The sequence below is a fragment of the Myxocyprinus asiaticus genome, chromosome 30 (genome assembly GCF_019703515.2).
Source record: "Myxocyprinus asiaticus isolate MX2 ecotype Aquarium Trade chromosome 30, UBuf_Myxa_2, whole genome shotgun sequence".
Classification (NCBI taxonomy): domain Eukaryota; kingdom Metazoa; phylum Chordata; class Actinopteri; order Cypriniformes; family Catostomidae; genus Myxocyprinus; species Myxocyprinus asiaticus.
The window spans coordinates 3,505,868-3,526,975 of NC_059373.1; the positions used below are offsets into that span (position 1 = coordinate 3,505,868).

A 21,108-nucleotide genomic window follows, 5' to 3' on the forward strand; every position below is an offset into this window, starting at 1 on the left:
CATTTTAAATAAAAAAAAAAAATGGAAACAATAAACATTTTACAATGAAATATACAATATATCTATTCTTTCAATTAATTAAGACATGCATTCTTGCTGAGTTTGGTATGGCATACTACAATATTACTCTTACTTTATTTGCCATATCTATATACAGCAAATAAAGTAAGAGTAGTACGGTAGTACAGTGCTGTAATAAAGTATTTGTCCCCTTTTTTTTCATACTAAATTGTTTTAGATCTTCAAACGAGATATAACATAAAACAAAGACAACCTGAGTAAATACAAAATACTGTATTCAATATATATATTATTGAAGCAAAAGTTATCCAACACCTTTATCACCCATGTGAAAAACTAACTGCCCCCTTAAATTGAATAGCTGGTTGTGCCACCTTTAGCAGCAACAACTTCAACCAAACGCTTCTGATAACTGGAGATCAGTCTTTCACATCGCTGTGGTGGAATTTTGGCTCACTCTTCTTTGCAGAACTGCTTTAGTTCAGCCACATTGGAGGGTTTTCGAAAATGAACTGCCCATTTCAGGTCCTGCCACAGCATCTCAATCAGGTTCAAGTCAGGACTTTGACTAGGCCACTCCAAAACTTTAATTTAGCTTCTTTTGAGGCATTCAGAGGTGGACTTACTCCTGTGCTTTGGATCATTGTCTTGCTGCATAATCCAGTTGCGCTTGAGCTTAAAATCACGGACTGATGATCGGATGTTTTCCTTTAGGATTTTCTGGTAGAGAGCAGAATTCATGTTTCCCTCAATTATTGCAAGTCGCCCTGAAGCAGCAAAGCATCCCCACACCATCACATCACCACCACCATGCTTGACTGTAGGATTGATGTTCTTTTTGAGGAATTCTGTGTTTGATTTACACCAGATGTAACGGGACCCCTGTCCTCCAAACAGTTCCACTTTCGACTCATCAGTCCACAGAACATTCTCCCAAAAGGTTTGAGGATCATCAAGGTGTGTTTTGGCAAATTCAGACAAGCCTTAATGTTCTTCTGGGTTAGCGGTTGTTTTCACCTCGCCATTCTTCCATGGATGCCATTTTTGGGCAGTGTCTTTCTGATAGTGGAGTCATGAACAGTGACCTTTATTAATGCGAGAGAGGCCTGCAGTTCCTTGGATGTTGTCCTTGGCTTTTTTGTGACTTCCTGGATGAGTCGTCGCTGTGCTCTTGGAGGAATTTTGGAAGGTCGGCCACTTCTGGGAAGATTCACTACTGTGCCAAGTTTTTTCCATTTGGAGATAATGGCTCTCATTGTGGTTTTTTTGAAGTCTCAGAGACTTTAAAATAGCTTTGTAACCCTTCCCAGACTGATGTATTTCAATCACCTTTATCCTCATCATTTCGACCTTGAAATAGTGTGCTACTGGGTGAGACCTTTTAGCCAACTTCATGCTGCTGAAAAAGTTCTATTTAGGTGTTGATTTGATTGAACAGGGATGGCAGTAATCAGGTCTGGGTGTGTCTAGTCCAGCTGAACCCCATTATGAATGCAGTTTCATAGATTTGGGGATTTAGTACTTTTTCCACACAGGCCCAGTTGGTATTGGATAACTTTTTTGCTTCAATAAATAACATTGTAATTTAAAAACTGTATTTTGTGTTTACTCAGATTGCCTTTGTTTTATGTTAGATTTTGTTTGAATTTTTGAAACAATTTACTATGAGATATACATAAAAACAGAAGAAATCAGGAAGGGGGCAAATACTTTTTCACAGCACTGTATTTTGCAAGTTGTTATTGTGTGTACACACTTCCCAGTTCTGGACCACCACACCTCCCAAGAACAGATTGCGCACACACACACATACAGACAGACACACACATAAACAAATGAACAGAAATCTATCATCTTTCTGTGATGTGCGACAGACACGAGCCTAACCTGCAGATAAGGTCTTTTTTTTTTTTTTTTTTGTGCAAATGTGTTCTGAATATTACAGACAACAACAGTTTTAAAATATGGATTTGGATGAATAAGAAATTATCTTGTCAGGTAGCTTTCCATTGAAAATGGTGGTTTTAACTGGTAAAGCTCATTTCAAGGGAATGTAAGAACCAAATAAATTTGTTTATGTCAAATATGTTTAGGCCCTGTTTTTGTGACCGCGCTAGGAGCTGCACAACGTGCAACAACCATGTGCTATGGCTTATCCAATTTCCGTGAGAGCTCTAATTCTAAGCATAATTTTCGTGCCAGCGCAAAGCGCGAGTGGGCGTGGGTGGGAGTGTTTGCGCTATCTGTGGGTGTATGCGTGCAAACTGTGGGTGTATTGCTTGTTAATGAAGTGGCACAAAGCGCAATTTGCTATTTTCCTGAGAAATAGGTCATTGCACTAAGACGTCTGAGAAGCACGTCTAATCTCTGCGCAAAGTCTTAAATCAGTTCCTGCATTTGCAGTTTGGAGATTCTACCAACAGGTGATATTAAAGAGCTATCGATCACTTTTAAAACCATGATTTCTGTGTCACTAGATCTAAAAGTTTATTTTGTATTGGCCTTTCCAATGCTCAAGGACGCTTTACAGAGATTAATCATAAAACATTAAACAGAGAAACATATAACAAGTATACATTACAAAACAATGAACGATGGGAGAGCAGTGAAGCATCAAGCATCCAGTAACACTGTCAAGACTGCAGGTGAGACAGGCCAATGGAGAACAAAGAGGACACACAAACATCCTTGGTAGTATTGGAACGATGGCAGACAAAACGGGAGAAAGTTCACGGCAAACATGTAGTTATTGCGCAAAAGAACATAAGACACAAATGGTCCATATTTCTATTATTCTAATGCATTACAGTTACACCCATTTACACAACCAAATACTTATATATAATTGTTATCAACATTACTTCTCAAGGAATGGACTATATTGGACGCAGACGGTGCAATAACCGGAGAAGGACTTCAGAAATAAATTGCACTTGACCCAGCCTATTAGCGCTGTGTGCACGTGATTTTGCCAACCCACTTCTGCCTAGACTTAGCACATGCTTGCATGAAAATATCAAAACTTCATGGCCATGACCACTGACTTCGTGTGTATGACATATTGCTTAGCACTAGTGCTCTTAAAATAGGGTCCCCAAATGTCTTTATTCTAAGGCCAAATATTTGAGCTTGTATTGGCTTTGGTAAGATCAAATGTGAGTTAAATGTGTGCATTTCGCAAATTGTAAAAAATGGTTCAAGTATTTCACTTACACGGGCCCCAAAAATGTATTTGGACACCTGTACCACTCTTAAAAATGTCTGAGTATCATTGGATAAGATAAGAAAACATTGCAAAACAAGTGTCTTCTGCAAAATAAATTTAAAAATTGTAATTAATTTTAACCAACTGGTGTCAAGATGATTTTTAGTGGATGTTTGAAGACCACACAGGTGTCCCAGCAGAGGAACCACAGGTGTATTTCATCATATTAACTATGGATATGTTCCACCAACATTTGACAACCAAAAAGTGTGTCAGATACTCAAGGGTGTAGATTTGGCTTGAAAATTGGGGGAGTTACAGTGTGACGAATTTACATGTTTCCATTGATCATTGTATAAATATTGGGGGGTTGTACTTGCTTGTTTTGTTTATTGGGGGGTTACCTCCCTCCCATCCCCCCAGAATCTACACCCCTTCAGATACTTCATGTTGAACTATATTTGTGTAAACTCTTTTTTTATAAGATATTTTGCTTGTTAAGTGTACTAGTGCTATTTTTCTTTCAAATAAAAGTCAGTTAGATATTTTGTTTTGCACATTTTTAAGTGTCCTAATACATTTTGTGGGCCTCTAAGGTGCAGCCATGAAACCTACATATAGCAGTCCTAATTATATTCGACAGTTATTTAGCGCAGTGTTTGTTTATTTCCTTTATTGAACAATTGTGTTGGGCTACGTGTGGTTAAGGGCGTGTATTTTGAGTGGGTTGTGCGTTTATTCGACGAACTGGGCCGATGGTTCGTGTTTCTCCACCCGTTTCCACTCGCCCAACCCCCACATGCCACAAGAGCCCGCCCTTCTTCATTCCGAACAACCGAACGTGATAACACCCCCTTATGGAACGTCAAGCACGTCAACGTACAGCGTCATTGGAGTTGTAGTCCTCTTGCAACTGGAGCGAACGGGCTTCGCTCTCTGTTAAACTACAAACCCCATACGTCACCGCGCCGGCAGTCGGTTCCCATCCAATCTGAATATGTGGGCGGGGAGCATCCGCCCACAAAAGCCATAGCAATTTTTAGTGAGGCTCCAAAGGCAATAGTGCACTAAAAATTGAAATTTCGTGAGAGAATTCCGCGGAATAATCCCATTCAAACTCATCCTGGGCCGATAGAAAAGAGAGAAATAGACCGGACGTGATGGTTTGGCATTCGTAGATATTTAAATGGGAGTGGGTGGGCCTTCGCGCGCACGGAGCTCGCTGACAGACCTGCAAATATATATGCGGAGGAATATCATTTAATTCCGAGGCGCGCAGCACAAATAGGGCGGATTTTAACGCGCACAGGACCGGTTCTGTTGGACCCGACCGCTTGGACTCCATTGGCATTTTGTGCTCCGTTATTGAAGGGTGTTTTTGCATTGGCACCGCCCTTCCTGGCGGGGTGGGTCCGTGCGTCAGAGCTGCGCCACAGTCTGCGGCCGCTGGAGAAAATAGGCCGTCCTTCTTCTGGGCCGCTGCCTGCCTTCTTTCCACGGCGTCCGGCCTTTTTTCTCTTAAACAACTCCTCTCCGGGTTTTATTAATGCGGAATGAGTGGTACGTACCCTCCCCTCCTTATGCGTCTCCACCCCTTATTTCTCCAAGCGTGCATATGTGCCATCTATCCATCTGTGTCCCACCTTAGGTTCATATGGGATCTGCTGTTTATTTGTGCCCATTGATCAGTTTTGGGGCTTGTGCAATGCTTGTTAAGGAGATGCATGTATGTTTAGATATCTAGGAAGGTTTTGCATTGTAAAACTTAATATATTCATCAAGTTGTTTTAAGTGTAATGTGTTATTTGCATTCATTTAATTTGCAGTTCCCCACACACATTTCTTTGACTCTGACATAAAACTCTTTTTACAGAGCCAAAGAAGGAAGCAATGGCCACAGATGGGGGGGAAACCAGTGGGGAAGGGGGTACGAAAGGGAAAAGTTCTGGATCACAGGTATTAGAAATGCAAAGTTTTGATTGAAGTGTGTTGCTTGTGTGCCAGCTCAGTTTTTGCACTGAAAGCACTTCCTGATTATTGCTTGGGCACAGTTACACACTGTTCCTGTCTTATCTTGTTATGCCTTGTGTGTGCAATTATTACTAAGTCTTAGATGAAACATTTGTGAACTGTTATGTTACACTTTTAAGCATTTTAGAATTTAGAATTTAGAATTGTGATGCATTTGTACAAAATGTGTAGGTGCTGGGATTTTTAAATTTAAACCTGGAAATAAAGTTTAAGGATTTTGAAATATTTAAAACAAAGAAAGTTTGTAATGTAAAATGAATTCGAAATAGTATGCACTGTTTCTAGATCACTAATCTAAGCAAAGAGGCAAATTTGTGACATGTTAGCTAGTGGTGCACCGATCAGGAAATTGGAGGCCGATACCGATCTCTGATTTTTTTAACACTAAGATCGGCCTATACCGATTTTTGTTTAAAGTGACCTTTGCCACACTTTTTCAAGTTATATGCTACAGTTATACGTTTATGCCCCACACAGTAAAATTACGGTAACACTACTAAAATGTTCCATTTGTTAACATTATTTAACAACATTGCTGTAGTTAACATAAACGAATGTATTTAATGTTATTTACAACATATACAAGTTGTATTAGTTAATGCACGTTAATGCACTATGAGCTAACATGAACTAACAATGAACAATTGTATTTTTATTAACTAACATTATCATTAATAAATGCTGTAAAAATATTTTGTTCATGATACCTAATGCATTAACAAATGTTAACGAATGGAATCTTTTTATTAAGTGTCACCAAAATTACATTAAAATTACATTAATTGTGAATTGCTAACTTTTATTTGTATTAAAAACAGTCATGAATAGCTTTTGTCAATATCAAAAGGTCATCATGACATATTGGCAACCAGTAAAAACCATGAGAGCATCACACACAGCAGAGATACATTCAAAATAAGAAAAAGATATCCATTACAAGCTTTAAAACTGCTCCAGTGAGAAATCATTAATATCTATGATTTGTTTACCGTCATTGACATCTTGTTGTAACACAAATCACTATTTATTAAGCAAATGCGTGAAGACGCGGTGCCGTTATTGAAGGTTAAACAGTTACTTCTTATTATCTGTTATAAGTGGTATTGTGACCAACATTAATCTGATTTAAATTGGGATCCTCACAATGCTGAGATGAGTGACTGATGAGATATTGAGAGCGCGCATGTTTGATTGATACCACAAGTGAGCATATTGAATAGTGATGGGTCGTTCATGAACGATTCGTTCATTTTGAACAAATCTTTTATGTGACTCAGAAGAACGTGTAGTCTCAGAGAGTGATTCGTACATTTTGTGTTGACTGCGCATTTGCATTGCGCAACCTCCGTTCGGTTGTTACGTGAAAACCGCATAGGCGCTGTACAGGAAACAGAAATGATTAGTTCACCTTTCAACTCTTTTGGTCAGAGTCGTTCGTCATTTTGTCACATGACAGCCGTATATGCTATGGTCAGAGTTGTTCGTTCTTTTGTCACGTGACAGCCGTATACGCTATGGTCGGTGTCGTTCGTTCTTTTGTCACATGACAGCCGTATACACTATGGTCAGAGTCGTTCGTTATTTTGTCACATGACAGCCGTATACACTATGGTCAGAGTCGTTCGTTATTTTGTCACATGACAGCCGTATACGCTATGGTCAGAGTCGTTTGTTCTTTTGTCACGTGACAGCCGTATACACTATGGTCAGAGTCGTTTGTTCTTTTGTCACATGACAGCCGTATACACTATGGTCAGAGTCCTTCGTTCTTTTGTCACATGACAGCCGTATACACTATGGTCAGAGTCCTTCGTTCTTTTGTCACATGACAGCCGTATACACTATGGTCAGAGTCCTTCGTTCTTTTGTCACATGACAGCCGTATTCGCTTTGGTCAGAGTTGTTCGTTCTTTTGTCACATGACAGCCGTATACGCTATGCATTGCTCATACAGGAAACAGAAATGATTTAGTTCACCTCTCGAGTCTTCTGGTCCGAGTCGTTCATTCTTTTGTCACGTGACAGCCGTATACGCTATGGTCAGAGTTGTTCGTTCTTTTGTCACATGACAGCCGTATACGCTATGGTCAGATACGTTTGTTCTTTTGTCACGTGACAGCCGTATACGCTATGGTCAGAGTCCTTCGTTCTTTTGTCGCGTGACAGCCGTATACGCTATGGTCAGAGTCGTTCGCTTTTTTGTTACATGACAGCCGTATACGCTATGCATTGCTCACACAGGAAACAGAAATGATTAGTTCACATCTCAAGTCATCTGGTCCGAGTCGTTCGTTCTTTTGTCACGTGATAGCCATATACGCTATGGTCCTTAAACGGCTGTCACATGACAAAAGAACGAACGACTCGGACAAGAAGATTCCAGAGGTGAACTAATCATTCTGTTTCTCATAATTTGCCCTTGGCTGCATTATAATTTTTTCCTTATTGGGACTATAATTAAAGCTTGCATAAGTAGACGTGTTGGGGGGATTTGGCAATTGAAAATTTTACATTTTAATTTAATTCTGCTCAAATGAATGAAATGACTTGAATAAAGATTACAAATCATTTTGCTGAACGAGACTCAAAGATCCAAGTCAGTAAAATGATCAGATTTTCCCATCACTAATATTGAAGCTGAATGTGCTCATGATCGCTCAAACAGTCTCTATCGCGCCACACGTCTGATTGTCATGACTCGCATTACAACACAAGTACTCAGATTTGTATTTGCATGTTTATATGTTGTTTAATTAGTTTTTATACCCGTTCGCAGCCTCTTCCTGCTCACTGTGCAGCGAGTCAGAATTACTACTGTAATGTGCAACTTAATATTCATACACGTGTAATTCTTAACACATTTTTAAATACAAAATGGCATATTCACATGAATTACATTATGTCTAAAAGTTTAAATTTGTGAATGCTTAGAATTGCCAACAACTCACCCTCCAAAGGCCACTCTGTCATGCTTCAAGGGCTGAGCAAGTGCTCATTTATTAGAGTAGCAGTGCATATGTGATTAACTGCATGCTGCAAAAAAGATCAGCCCTGATTCTAGGCACGATCATGGATTTAAGACAAATATCGGCTGATTTCGATCAGTGCACAATGTTAGCTTATTTGTACAGATGGTCATATTTCTATGCTTCCATTGAAGCATTTTTTAATCATACTGGATAACATGATCAAGTTTTGTACAAACTTGTGGAGTCCATACCAGCTCGAGTGCATACTGTCATTAAAGCAAAACATGGAACATACCAAATATTGTTATGTTGACAGTATATTTTGTTATGAGAACAAACTGTATTAAATACAAAAAATGCAAAATAGAAGCATTTTCACTTGTAGCCCCAAACTTTTAGGCCACACTGTACTTAGATTGTTGGATATTTTTATTTATAATAACTTGGTTTTATCTGAAATGTCTTAGAATGAATTTTGAAATGAAGAGCTTGTCTCTCGAACCTGTGAAAGACAAATGGAGAGATTGTGGTTCATATGCCCACCAGCTCTTCCTGTAAACCCACCCACAACTGCTGACATTGACATCACACTTTTTTTGTGTGTTTGTTTGTGTGTGTAGGATGCACAGCCGTCCCCCCTCGCATTGCTTGCAGCGACATGCAGTAAAATAGGAGGTGTTGGTGGCGATGGTCAGGGTGCCACACCACAGCAGATAATTATCGACCCGAATCAGGGTCTGCTGCAACTCCAGAACCCTACGCAACAACTCGAGCTAGTTCCTGCGCAGTTAACAGGAAATGGCTGGCAGATCATTGCGACTTCCCCTGATGCTGCGACCACAACCAAGGACAACGTCCAGCAGTCAGGGGTTGCAATCAGTGAAGGCACAGCTGGACGAAAGATCAAGGCGGTCACTTCAAATAATGCATCTGCTGGACAGCAGCAGCAACAATTTCAAATCATCCAGGTGCAGAATTTGCCTAACTCAACGGGCGGAATTCAATATCAGGTGATTCCTCATTTGCAGACCGCTGATGGACAGCAGATCCAAATAAGTCCAAATAACCCCTCGACCTTAAGTGTTCAGCCGGAACAGATCCAGCTCATCCCTACCGGAAACAACCAAGCCATTTTGGCCACGCCCCAGAGGGCGGGGTCGGCCAGCATCGTCACACAGAATCTAGCCAATCAGACCATTCCGCTTCAGATCAGGCCATCATTCCCTCTCCAGTTGCAAACTATTCAGGGTACGCAAGCGCCAATGGTGACTACGTTGCCCATCAATCTTGGTGGCGTAACGTTGGCTTTACCGGTTATCAACAACGTTGCCGGAAGTGGTGGGTCTGTTCAGCTAGTCCAATCAAGTGACGGAAGTATTTTGAATGGCAACCAGGTGATAACGTCAACCATCGCTAGTACTGCTGAATCTTGCACAACGACTTCGTCGGGAACCGATTCAATTGTTGTATCCTCTACGGATGGTACAACATTAACAACGGCTACTGTGGTGTCCACTGGATCTACAGAGGCCCAGAAGGATGGCGAGACGGACATCCAGAACGTTTCTCAATCCAATGGGCTTCAACTTGCATCAGAACAAACTGGCCAAATACAGCAATTCCAAATCGTAGGCCACCCTGTTTTCCAGCAGATTCAGATCCAATCGCCACAGCAGCAGGTGGTCCAAGGATCCATACAGATCCAACCGGGCCAGACTTTACAACCAGTTCAGCAGAACCTCCAGCTTCAGGCCTTCCAGAACCCAACGCAGGTTCTGATCCGAACGCCAACTCTCACGCCCTCAGGGCAGATCAGCTGGCAGACCGTTCAGGTGCAGAATGCGGGCGTACCCCAGCAGCTGACTCTTGCCCCAGTGGCATCAAACACAAGCGGGAGCACTTTCACGAAAATTGCCCCACTGACGCTCGGTGGGTCGCCCATCACACTGAGCGCAGCACAGCTGCCCTCCGGGACGGGGGTGCAGATGTTGAATATTGCGGGTTTGGGTACAGCTGGAGTCCAGGTGCAGAGTGTACCACTCACCATCACCGGTGTGCAAGGTAAGAGCGTCTGGCCTGTTCAGAAGTATCGATACTTTGGTACCAAGTCAATGCTAAAATAAAAAAGATTTAACAATGTCAGTGTTTCTCCAGTACTGGTAGTACAGAGCACCGAGTAGTAGATGACAGAAGAGAGCGCACATTTACTGTAAAGCACACAGCGCCTCCAGACTACATATTTATAGAATTAAATCGCAACATTCTGCGCTTTAATAAACACACTTATACGCCATATAACAAACGTCTTATCTGGAGGTGTGAAACTACCGTCAAAAACACAGAATGGAAAAGCCTTAATATCAAAATAAAAGTGCAATTGAAAATACAAGCTTGATGGCAGAATTGAAGAAATTGCTAAATATATTACTACTGCATAGTACAATGTAGTATTTACTGTAATAATAATAATAATTATTATTATTATATTTAAGAAATATCTCACAAGCAAGAATGCTGTTGTATTGAATAAAAGTTTTTATTTAGAAAAAACAAATAAAACCGATTTCATAGGGTCAGACTTAAACTATTTGTTTGGGTAGTTTTGCATTTATGGACTGGCCCCATTCACTTCCATTGTAAGTGCCTCACTGTAACAGCAATTTGTGCTTTTTTTTTTAATTAAGGAGGGGTGAGTCACAATTGTTATAATTTTTTTAATGTGCTTTGATTAATAAATGTTGCTGATGTTTATTTGGTATTATGAGCTTTTCTTGAATTCACTTTGAGTCAGCATGAAAATAAAATGTTTGTATATTTATATATATTAAAAGTTTAATATACGTTCCTGTTTTTATTGTGAATGAATCATCAGTGCATGTTATTCCATATGAAACATTTTATATTTTCATATTATTTTATTTATTATTTTTTATTACATCAAAATGCCTCTGGAATGACTTTTAGGCTGACTTTTTTTTTTTTTTACCCCATCCCTTAACATCATTTACAACCTGTCATTTAAAGACCATTTTTCACAATACAATCAATTCCAGATGGAAATAACAAAGTCCTGCCCTACATTATTTTTGTTGAATATTCTTCCACTCATAAATTTGTCAGTAAAATTGGTTGTGAATGCTGTTTCATGTTGGCTTCAAGGATCTGATTGTGAAATTCTCAAATGATATCAATACATTTTCCAAGAATTATCACATCACAAACTTATTCTAACCATACATCCATTTTGGTTGTCTTGGTTGTATTTGGTGTTATTTTGAAAACGACTATTATTTAATACAATTTTCTAATATTTGAATTTCCTTTTCTTTTCCTGTAAATCAGCTGTAAACAATAGCATAAAATGCAGTTATGTCTTTTTCCATGGTCTCTTTATTACTTCTGCAGTAAAACGGCAAATTAAGCCATTTATATTTTATGAGTTGGAGTCTGAATGTTGTTTCCGAATCCTTCGTTTGGTGTCAGATTTCAGACTCTTTGTTCAAGTTCGTTCCCACCCTTCTCTGGCTTTTCTGAGGAGAAAAGTTTGGACAGATTCCTGAGATGTACTTTACCTAGGTAGCATCGGACCATGTTACAAAATGGTATTAAAAATATAATTATAGAATAATTCTATGTTAGAATTATAAATAATTTCAGTACATTGTTATTTATTATTTGTATAATTTATTTATTTCATTATATGATATACTATTATATTAGATAATTTTTATATTTAATTTTAAATATTTTTAATTAATTATATTTTTAATGCAGTGTAAAAATAATTATTTTATTATATATATATATATATATATATATATATATATATTTTTTGTTTTTTTTTTTTTGTTTTTTTTGGTGTTTCCCTAAACTTGCCATTGTAGTTTTCATCCATTGACATTTGAACCAGTTCTTTCAGTCAACCACTCAGAACCTGATTTAATCACCTGCACTGTTTCATCATTCCCACAGGTCAGCAGCAGGGTCAAGAGGGGGTCAAAGTTCAGTCGGCCCCAATGACGGTCACTGTTGGCAACATCAGCAGCACGACCCTGAGTGCAGCGAGTCCGGATCAGATGGGGCAGGTCCAGAGCCCGTCTGACCAGGAAGGTCAACCCAGCAAGAGACTGCGCAGGGTGGCCTGCTCCTGCCCGAACTGCAGAGATGGAGAGGGGAGGTACAGCCGAGAAGAAAAGGAGAGGGAAAATGAGAGTAAAGGAGTGTAATATGAGAGTTTTCAAGAGGAGGAGTGTACCAGAACGGAAGGGGTTTTACACGCAATGTAGTTTTTGGTTTACACTCAAGTATTTCGCTTTTTATGCTGTTTTTTGTAAAAGAAAGTATGAAAATGCCAAGATGTACTTACACTGTAAAATAGTGGTGTTTGTGAAGTATGGCTGCAACTAACGATTATTTTTGATAGTCGATTAATCTAACGATTATTCGGGCGATTATTGCAACGATTAATCAATAGCTCTTAACCGATTATTCGGCTTGTGCCCCGACTTAAAAGGTTGTATTAAACATGCTTACTAACAATAAAGAGGACAAAATCATCTTTTAAAAATACCTCTAAATGACATTCACTGAATTAAAGGAAAAAATACTTTTTGACGGCAAAAAATCCTGTTGATATCAAGTGTTTTTGTCTTGTTTTCCATTTTAAAATTGTCTAAAGATACATTAGCTTGAGAAACAACATAAGATATTTAGACTTAGAATATAGGTGTATTTTATATATAAGTGTATTTTTTTCACTTGGTTATACTTCAGTGAGTGCAGTAAAGACAAAATATACTTATATTCAAGATATATTCTCTAAAAGCAAGTCTAAATATCTTATATGCTGCTTCTCAGGTCAATGCATCTTTTTTTAAAGGATTTTTACATATTTTAAAATATTTATTATTATATTCAACATTCTCAGATAAAAAACATTTTCTTAAAAGAAAATGTACATTTGTTTAAAAGGAGTTTTAGATATTTATATTGGAAAACAAGCCAAAACAAAAACAAATCAAAAGCTCATCCATCTTTAACTCAAACTTTCTCTTCTTAATAGAGCTGCGTATCACCGATTTCTTCACGAAAAGATACACACCTTGACAAATATATTATGATTTAATACGTCGTGAGTCATCACTTTATAATCTAGCTGCAGCAAGAGAGAATATTCATCAGCCAGGTGCAGTCTCCATCTCTCCCCCTTAGATCGTGTCACTTCACGCGACTCATAGAAGAGGTGCTGACCGCACAGAGAAATGCCAGTTTCGGAGTTTGTCCGTATTTATATGACATGCTTCTTTATTATTTGAAATTTAATAAAGGATGCATTAAAGATATAATGCCGGGGTGTTGCCTTTAAAGACGCTTTGTAATGTAAGTTTTGCTTAAGCTCCGGCTCCACAACGAGAGTATTTACTTACTTTGTATTTTTGTATAATTTCCTCATACTTTGCGATCTACATCACCTGAAGCTGTTCGGAAGGTTTGGAGTCATCTGGACTGTGAGCTGTGTTTTCTTCCTCTCCTCAATCAGGTGTGAGCTGCAGTGCTGCTCTCACGCATCATCACTAGAGTTTCATATGATCTTATGTTACGTTAAATGACATCAAACGACTATTCGACAACAATTTTTTTTATTGTTGATATTGTCGATAACGTAGATTAATCGTTTCGGCCCTATAGCGAAGGCATCACTACTGTTATTGCTCATACGTTGGGCTTGAACAAAGCCCTAACCCTAAGTATTAAACTTCCCATAACTTGTGCAAACATATGTGTTAAGGTCAAAACAACTGGACTAGCAGATGATAAAACGAAATTCAGAGACCTAGCAACCACCCAGAACACCCTAGCAACTGCTCAGAATACCCTAGCAACCACATTGCAACGTGCATGCTTACACTTAACAACACCCTGGCATCGTGGAGCACCACTCATCTTTGCAAAATAGTAAAATGCACAGAAAATCTACATTGCAAAAGACCCGTTTTTACATAAAGAAACGTTTCGAATCATTTTAGAGTTTTATTGCGGGTTAAATGTGTGTTTGAAAAGGTTCTGTAAATCCGTTTTCTGTATTGTGCTCTTATAACAGAAACAACAGCGACCCCTCAAAGAAGAAACAGCATGTGTGTCATATGGAGGGTTGTGGGAAGGTTTATGGTAAAACATCTCACCTGAGAGCCCACCTCCGCTGGCACACGGGAGAGAGACCTTTCGTCTGCAACTGGATCTTCTGCGGAAAACGCTTTACAAGGAGCGACGAGCTACAGCGACATCGCAGGACACACACAGGTACACACACCTGAACAGATCCACACAGAGGCTGAAACGAACATTTAGGGGTTTTAGCATGCTTAACAATTGCTAAAAATCAGTAATTCGCACTAGAGATTGACTGTTGTATCGTTAATTTTGAGATTATCAGCTTCATATTTACCTCATATCTACAATCTATATCCTAGTGTGGATAATGCACATTTCTGTTTTCATATATTTTAAACAATTTTAAATAAATGCTAGCTCTTTTCCAAAACTTAGTGAGAGGCCTTGTCTACTGCCTGTCTTCTTAGGGGCTGTTCAGACCTAATGCATCCTTGCGTTAAAAATCTAGGTGCAGCGTAACAAATATAGCAGAACACAGGTGTCTCGAGAACTCTCTTTTAAAAGTTGACATTATTTTTAACCTGACACGGCATTAAAATCAATGGCACTCCTGCACAAGACAATAAAAAGTCAATCAAAGATGTCCATCTAGCCCGTTTAGACAGAAAAACCTTTGGAAAGCGGCCCCTAAAGCCTCAACGTAATTGGAGTGGAGCCTCATGAGTGAAGCGCACAGGAAACTCTCAATAAGTTTGATGATGACAAAACTCTAATAAACGTACAAATACATAGTACACACAAAAATTAGTACAAATAGACCATTTTTAATTAGAATAAACTACCTGTTGATAGTTTTCAGTATTTAATTAAATTGAAGTATAATTATAATCGAATTTCAAACTTTTCTGCATAGGAATAATGCAATGTTTCTTTATAATTTGACCAGAAATTGTATTTTAATTGTATTATCATTTTTACATAATTGTATTATTCTGAGTACAAAACTCAATTTTAATAAGATTGAATTATTTATGGAAAGTCTTTAGGATTGAATAAAACTGAAGTGTTATTATAATTTAATTTTGAACTTATCTGCATTAGATTCATGCAACTCTTCCTTAGAATTTGGCCAGAAATCTTATTATTTATCATACTATAATTATTTAATAATATACGTATATAGATATAATATAATACAAATTAAATATATATTATTATATACAGTATTTTGTATGATTATTTTTATATAATTTGATTATTCTAAATATAATAGTGCATTTTTATTAAAAAAATATAATATTTTTTTAGATAATTTAATTATATAATTAAAATTATTATAATTGTACTATATAAGTATTAGATCATTTGATAACAAATAGTATATAAGAAATTGTATTATATATACACACACACACACACATATATATATATATATGTATGTATGTATGTATATACACTGATCAGCCACAACATTAAAACCACCTGCGTAATATTGTGTAGGTCACCCTTGTGCTGCCAAAACAGCGCCAACCCGCATCTCAGAATATCACCACAATTGTACAGAGCAGTTATCCGAGTTACCGTAGACTTTGTCAGTTTGAACCAGTCTGGCCATTCTCTGCACCAACAATCATGCCACGGTCCAAATCACTGAAATAATTTTTTCCCCATTCTGATGGTTGATGTGAACATTAACTGAAGGTCCTGACCCATATCTGCATGATTTTATGCACTGCTGCCACATGATTGGCTGATTAGATAATCGCATGGATGATTGTTGGTGCCAGATGGGCTGGTTTGAGTATTTCTGTAACTGCTGATCTCCTGGGATTTACACACACAACAGTCTCTAGAATTTACTCCGAATGGTGCCAAAAACAAAAAACATCCAGTGAGCGGCAGTTCTGTGGACGGAAATGCCTTGTTGATGAGAGAGATAAACAGAGAATGACCAGACTGGTTAGAACTGACCAAATCTACGGTAACTCGGATAACCGCTCTGTACAATTGTATTTAGAAGAATATAATCTCTGAATGCTATTCTGAGATGCGGGTTGGTGCTGTTTTGACGGCACGTGGGGGACCTGCACAATATTAGGCAGGTGGTTTTAATGTTGTGGCTGATCGGTGTGTATATATATATATATATATATATATATATATATATATATATATATATATATATATATCAGCATTACATTGGCCACCCTGCTCTCTAGGTGTCAGCATCAGGCATTTACAAAACAGTATCTGTCGATCAGTAACAGACACAACTATTATCTTTTCTTGCATCAGTCTACATAAACGAATCATTTTCCCTGTCCCACTCAGGAGAAAAGAGGTTTGAGTGTCCAGAATGTTCCAAGAGGTTCATGCGGAGCGACCACCTTTCAAAGCACATCAAAACCCACCAGAACAAGAAAGGTGGAGCAGCGCTTACCATCATCACCACAGAGGACATGGAGGAAGAGGTGGACGAGGTCCTGGGCTCGCCGCAGATCGTGACCGTGGCATCACTCTCGCAGGATTCGAACCCAGCCACGCCCACGACTTCAAACAATTTAGAGGAGGAGTTTGAGTAGTTTTCCCTGCAAATATTATTAGAAAAAAGCACCATGATATTGTTTGTTTATATATGTTCATTTGTTATGTTTGTTCTTTTTCTATTGAGAATGGACAGCTGTTTGAGCGTGGTAAATTTTTTTTTTTCAAATGGAAATTTAATACTATCAAATATTATGACAAAGAATAATCTAAAGAAAGTATGGAAATAACATAAGCTGTTAGAAGACATTACGCATTGAATGATGGAGTTTTTTATTTCGAGTAGCACAAGAAGTTCCCAGATGACTGAAAATGTGTGGCTATGCAGAAAAAGTATGTTTTAAAAATCATCATGAATTTAAAATACACTTTGTTCCAGTCGGGGATGAAAATCTTGTCTTGGAGCCTCGCATTTCACAGCTGCAGTCGCGCATTGGTCTGTCGTTTTGCATGCGATAAGGCTAGGAGGTTGCACACGATCTGTGTTGGTAGTGACCAGACATGTTAAAGGGATAGATCACCCCAAAAATTAAAGTTGTCATCATTTACTCACCCTAATGTTGTTCCAAACTTTCTTTGACTTTCTTTCGTGGAATTCAGAAGGAACTTTTTTTAGTCTCAATTAGCTTTCATTACATCTATATTTTCCATACAATGAAAGTGAATGGTGACTGAGGTTGTCGTTCTGGTTAAAATTTCCTAAAAACAACATGAGGATGAGCACATGATTTCAGAGTTACATTTTTGGTTGAACTATCCCTTTAAGAACCTTAGCACAAGCTTTTTGAGTGACGTGGTCTGTGATTGAAGTGCGTTCATCAGCCAATCATAACCTCACATACAGAATGGTTTAGGGATTAACGCCGTGCGTGTTGGATGCTCGACTGTTCTGCATTGAACCTGACTTACAGTATTTAATTATAATATTTTGCACTGCACAAGAGGAACGTGGCCCGACAGATTCACCTTGTGCAGATTTGCAGCAGTTAAATCAAATTTATGTATGAGAAACAAGAGTATAGAAAAGGATTTAGGGGCTATTTAAAAGAACAACAAAAATAAGCACATTAGATTTACAAACGATGCATTCCAGTTAAAGGGACAGATCACCCAAAAACGAAAAATCTTTCATTATTTACTCAAATGTACCTTAAATTGTTCCAAACCTGTATTACTTTCTTGCTTCTATGGATAAAAAGATGCAACGAACGTAAATGTTGACTGAGGCGCTCAGTCCATAACATTCAGCTCCAGGCAAGGGCGACATGGGCAGCTGCCCAGGGCGGCATCTTGCGGGGGGCGGCGGCATCCCCCGTGAACAACTTTGCGGGCGTGTTGAAGCGTGTTTCGCCCAGGGCGCTATACAAGCTAGAACCGCTACTGTTCAGCTCCTTTTGTGTTCCACGGAAGAAAGAAAGTGACATGGTTTGGGTGAACTATCCCTTTAAGAATAGATTATGATTTGAAAGACGTTTCTGTTTAAAAAAAACAATAGAAAGAAAAAGCTTTCTAAGACATGCTCAATGTTCAGTGAAAGCAATACTATAAAGACAATCTTCGTAAAACCATGTTTACATTACCGAGGGGTAGAATAGGTGTCTTTACGGAAAAACATCTAGAGACGTTCTCCCTAGTCATATGAACTGTACTCTGATGCCTTAACAAAGACTGCAGTATCACTACGTTACAGCTGGGTGGCGATGTCGGCTTCGTTTTAAAATATATTTATGTGCAGTAGTGCCCAGCTGACCACATAATCTTTTTATACAGCTGAATACTGTGGTCTGTGAAGACGAGATACTTCGAATGAGGTTATCAGAGTCTCGATTATCCGGCTGAGATGTAGATAAACCCAACCCTCGACCCACGTCAGTGCTCGGCTCTTTTATTCAAATGTGTGTCCACCTGTTGCCCATTGACATTTGTGATCACTTTATGTGCAGTAGAGATTCGACCCTGTTACATGCAGAAATATCCACGGTACCGAATGTCTTTATTCACTTTTCCACCATCAGGTCGAACTGTTTTCGTTGCAGAGCAAATTTATACAGAATAAATCCAGGCTCGTTGGCTCGTTCAAATGAAGATTTGAAAGGACTGACTGGGCAAGTGACAAATCGCCGCTACGTACGTAAGAGTAACCGGAACGGTTTGTTATCGTACCGAACCGTGCTCAAGTGCAAATGCAACTCAAACCGATCGGCCCGACGACGGAAAAGCGGCTTTGAGGTGGAACACACCCCTAAAGCCACTCAGTTCAGTTCGATGTTCAGAAATATGTGTGGTGGCGTTCTTATTCGTGAGTTTTCTAGCATTCTTTATTGTTATCTTTATTTTTTCATTTTTAATTTGAGGCCCCGCGTTTTGGTTACCACACAGCACAAGTAGACGACGCTGTGTGTGTGTAATTTATTATTTATCCTAAATATTAGTATTTGCTAATGTGTGTTGTGTGCTGTTAATGCAGATGACGTGCTGCATGGTTCATTTTCGCTAACGATCTATTTAGTAGCGATCTGTTATTTCTAAACGTGGTCCTTTTAGGAAGTAAAACCATGGCTTTTAATTTATCTGACTTTTTCACACCATAACATGTTTCAAAGAGGAAAAAAAAAAAAGTTTAAAAAGTGGTTGATACCAAACAATTATAAATAGACGTTTTTTTTTTTTTGTTTTTGTTTTTTTTTTTTTTTTTGGTAATATTTTCTGTGGCGACCGATTTTTCTTTAATATTTTCTAGTGACACCTCATTTGTAAATCATTTTTCTAAGATGTTTCTTTGTCCTCATGGCATTTGATAATGGGTTTTTAGCCAGGTTAGCCTGAAAGGCTGCAGTTTATTGATATTTTTAAAAATACCTTTGTACAAACGTGTTATGGTAATGGGTAAATAAAACGAGGAAAAAGATTACAAATATTTGCCTGCATAACACTTGAAATTAAAGTGAGTAATTCTGTCTTAAATATTCCATGTCTAGTCTAATTCTTTATTATTTATTTTAATCTGCACGGGGAACATTTAAGCACCTAAACTATGCCATGTACGGGTATATTAGTAGTTCAGGTTTCTGAAAGAGAGGTAGCCAAATTGTATAAATATTTGTTTATATATATGCTGAAAGTGAGTGAAAGCTGCTGAAAGGTACTGACAGGAGAACAGAAGTGAGGTGTGTGTGTGGAGGCAGAGATGAGCTCAGGTGGGGAGGTGGGCGGCGCTCTTTTGTCTTTCTCTTAGTTTGATTGACAGCTCTGCAGTGCTTCAACAAAGGGAAGCTTTTATCCCGCTAAACAGCTGCTGAGGTCTGACTGTTTAGCAGAGGTGGGCCACGTCTATTAAAATGAATGGGAGAAATTGGAACGCCCAACGGGTGTAGAATTCCCGCCTTACAGGTAGAAGAGTCAATTACATTTCCGATACAGACATCGCCTGTCAATCAACTCTAGAACGCGCGTGCGCATTAGCTAGACAAGCCGGGAAAATTGCGTTTTTAGCGAAATATGAGGTAAAGAATCATAATTTATGATACCAGTATTGTAAGATTTCATTGATGATTTAAAATATGTTCTTTGATCGTAATCTTGACCAACCGTATTTGATATTTAGGTCTTTCCCCATTCAAGTAGATAGGAGCTGCACTGGTATGACTGGAAATAGCCTCACGAGAGCGTTCCAAAGATGGCCGACAGTGGACTGACTTGCTAGAAAGACTTTGGTCGAGACTTTCTCTGCCTGCGGTGCACCTGCCTCTTTTCAATAAATGTTAATTTGACAGGTCTCACCCAGATTTTGTGTTAATATTTCTTATTATAGGAGAACCAGGTGAAGCATAGAGGTTGGTTTGCAAAAAGACCTGGCTTAAAGGTACTGTATGCAATTTTTTTTTCATGGAAAAGTATGCAAAAAATGTTCCTACTCCCTTAAAGATTAATAAAATAAGTGTCCAGAGATATCTGTGACAGCTGTAGACTTTGTAAACAGCAAACACATCTGTGTCCGCAGGCTGCAGACATTGACGCTTTTCACCTGTCAATCATTTTGCTCGTTCTCATAGTGTTGTATTTGAAGGATCATTGAGGCTGTGGTTCATAATGTTTGTCAGTTGAGGGCGCTATTGTGCCACTACTGAATTTGACAGCCACAGGAACAAACAATGCTGATGTTTTGCTCGGTTTTGGTCTCAAAATTATCTTTGGAGGGCGGGGTTTTGGAATGAGGGGGCGTGGCTA

General features: G+C 38.6%; 1 protein-coding gene across 1 annotated transcript; it reads left to right on the forward strand.

Moving 5' to 3' along the window:
- Positions 1-4,239: 4,239 nt before the first annotated feature.
- Positions 4,240-19,968, forward strand: LOC127420867 (transcription factor Sp4-like). Its single transcript, XM_051663452.1, has 6 exons — positions 4,240-4,786; positions 5,100-5,182; positions 8,847-10,287; positions 12,199-12,403; positions 14,327-14,526; positions 16,669-19,968. Exons 1-6 carry the CDS (start codon positions 4,780-4,782, stop codon positions 16,917-16,919), a joined length of 2,187 nt encoding a protein of 728 aa, XP_051519412.1. The 5' UTR covers positions 4,240-4,779; the 3' UTR covers positions 16,920-19,968.
- The last annotated feature ends 1,140 nt before the right edge of the window (positions 19,969-21,108 follow it).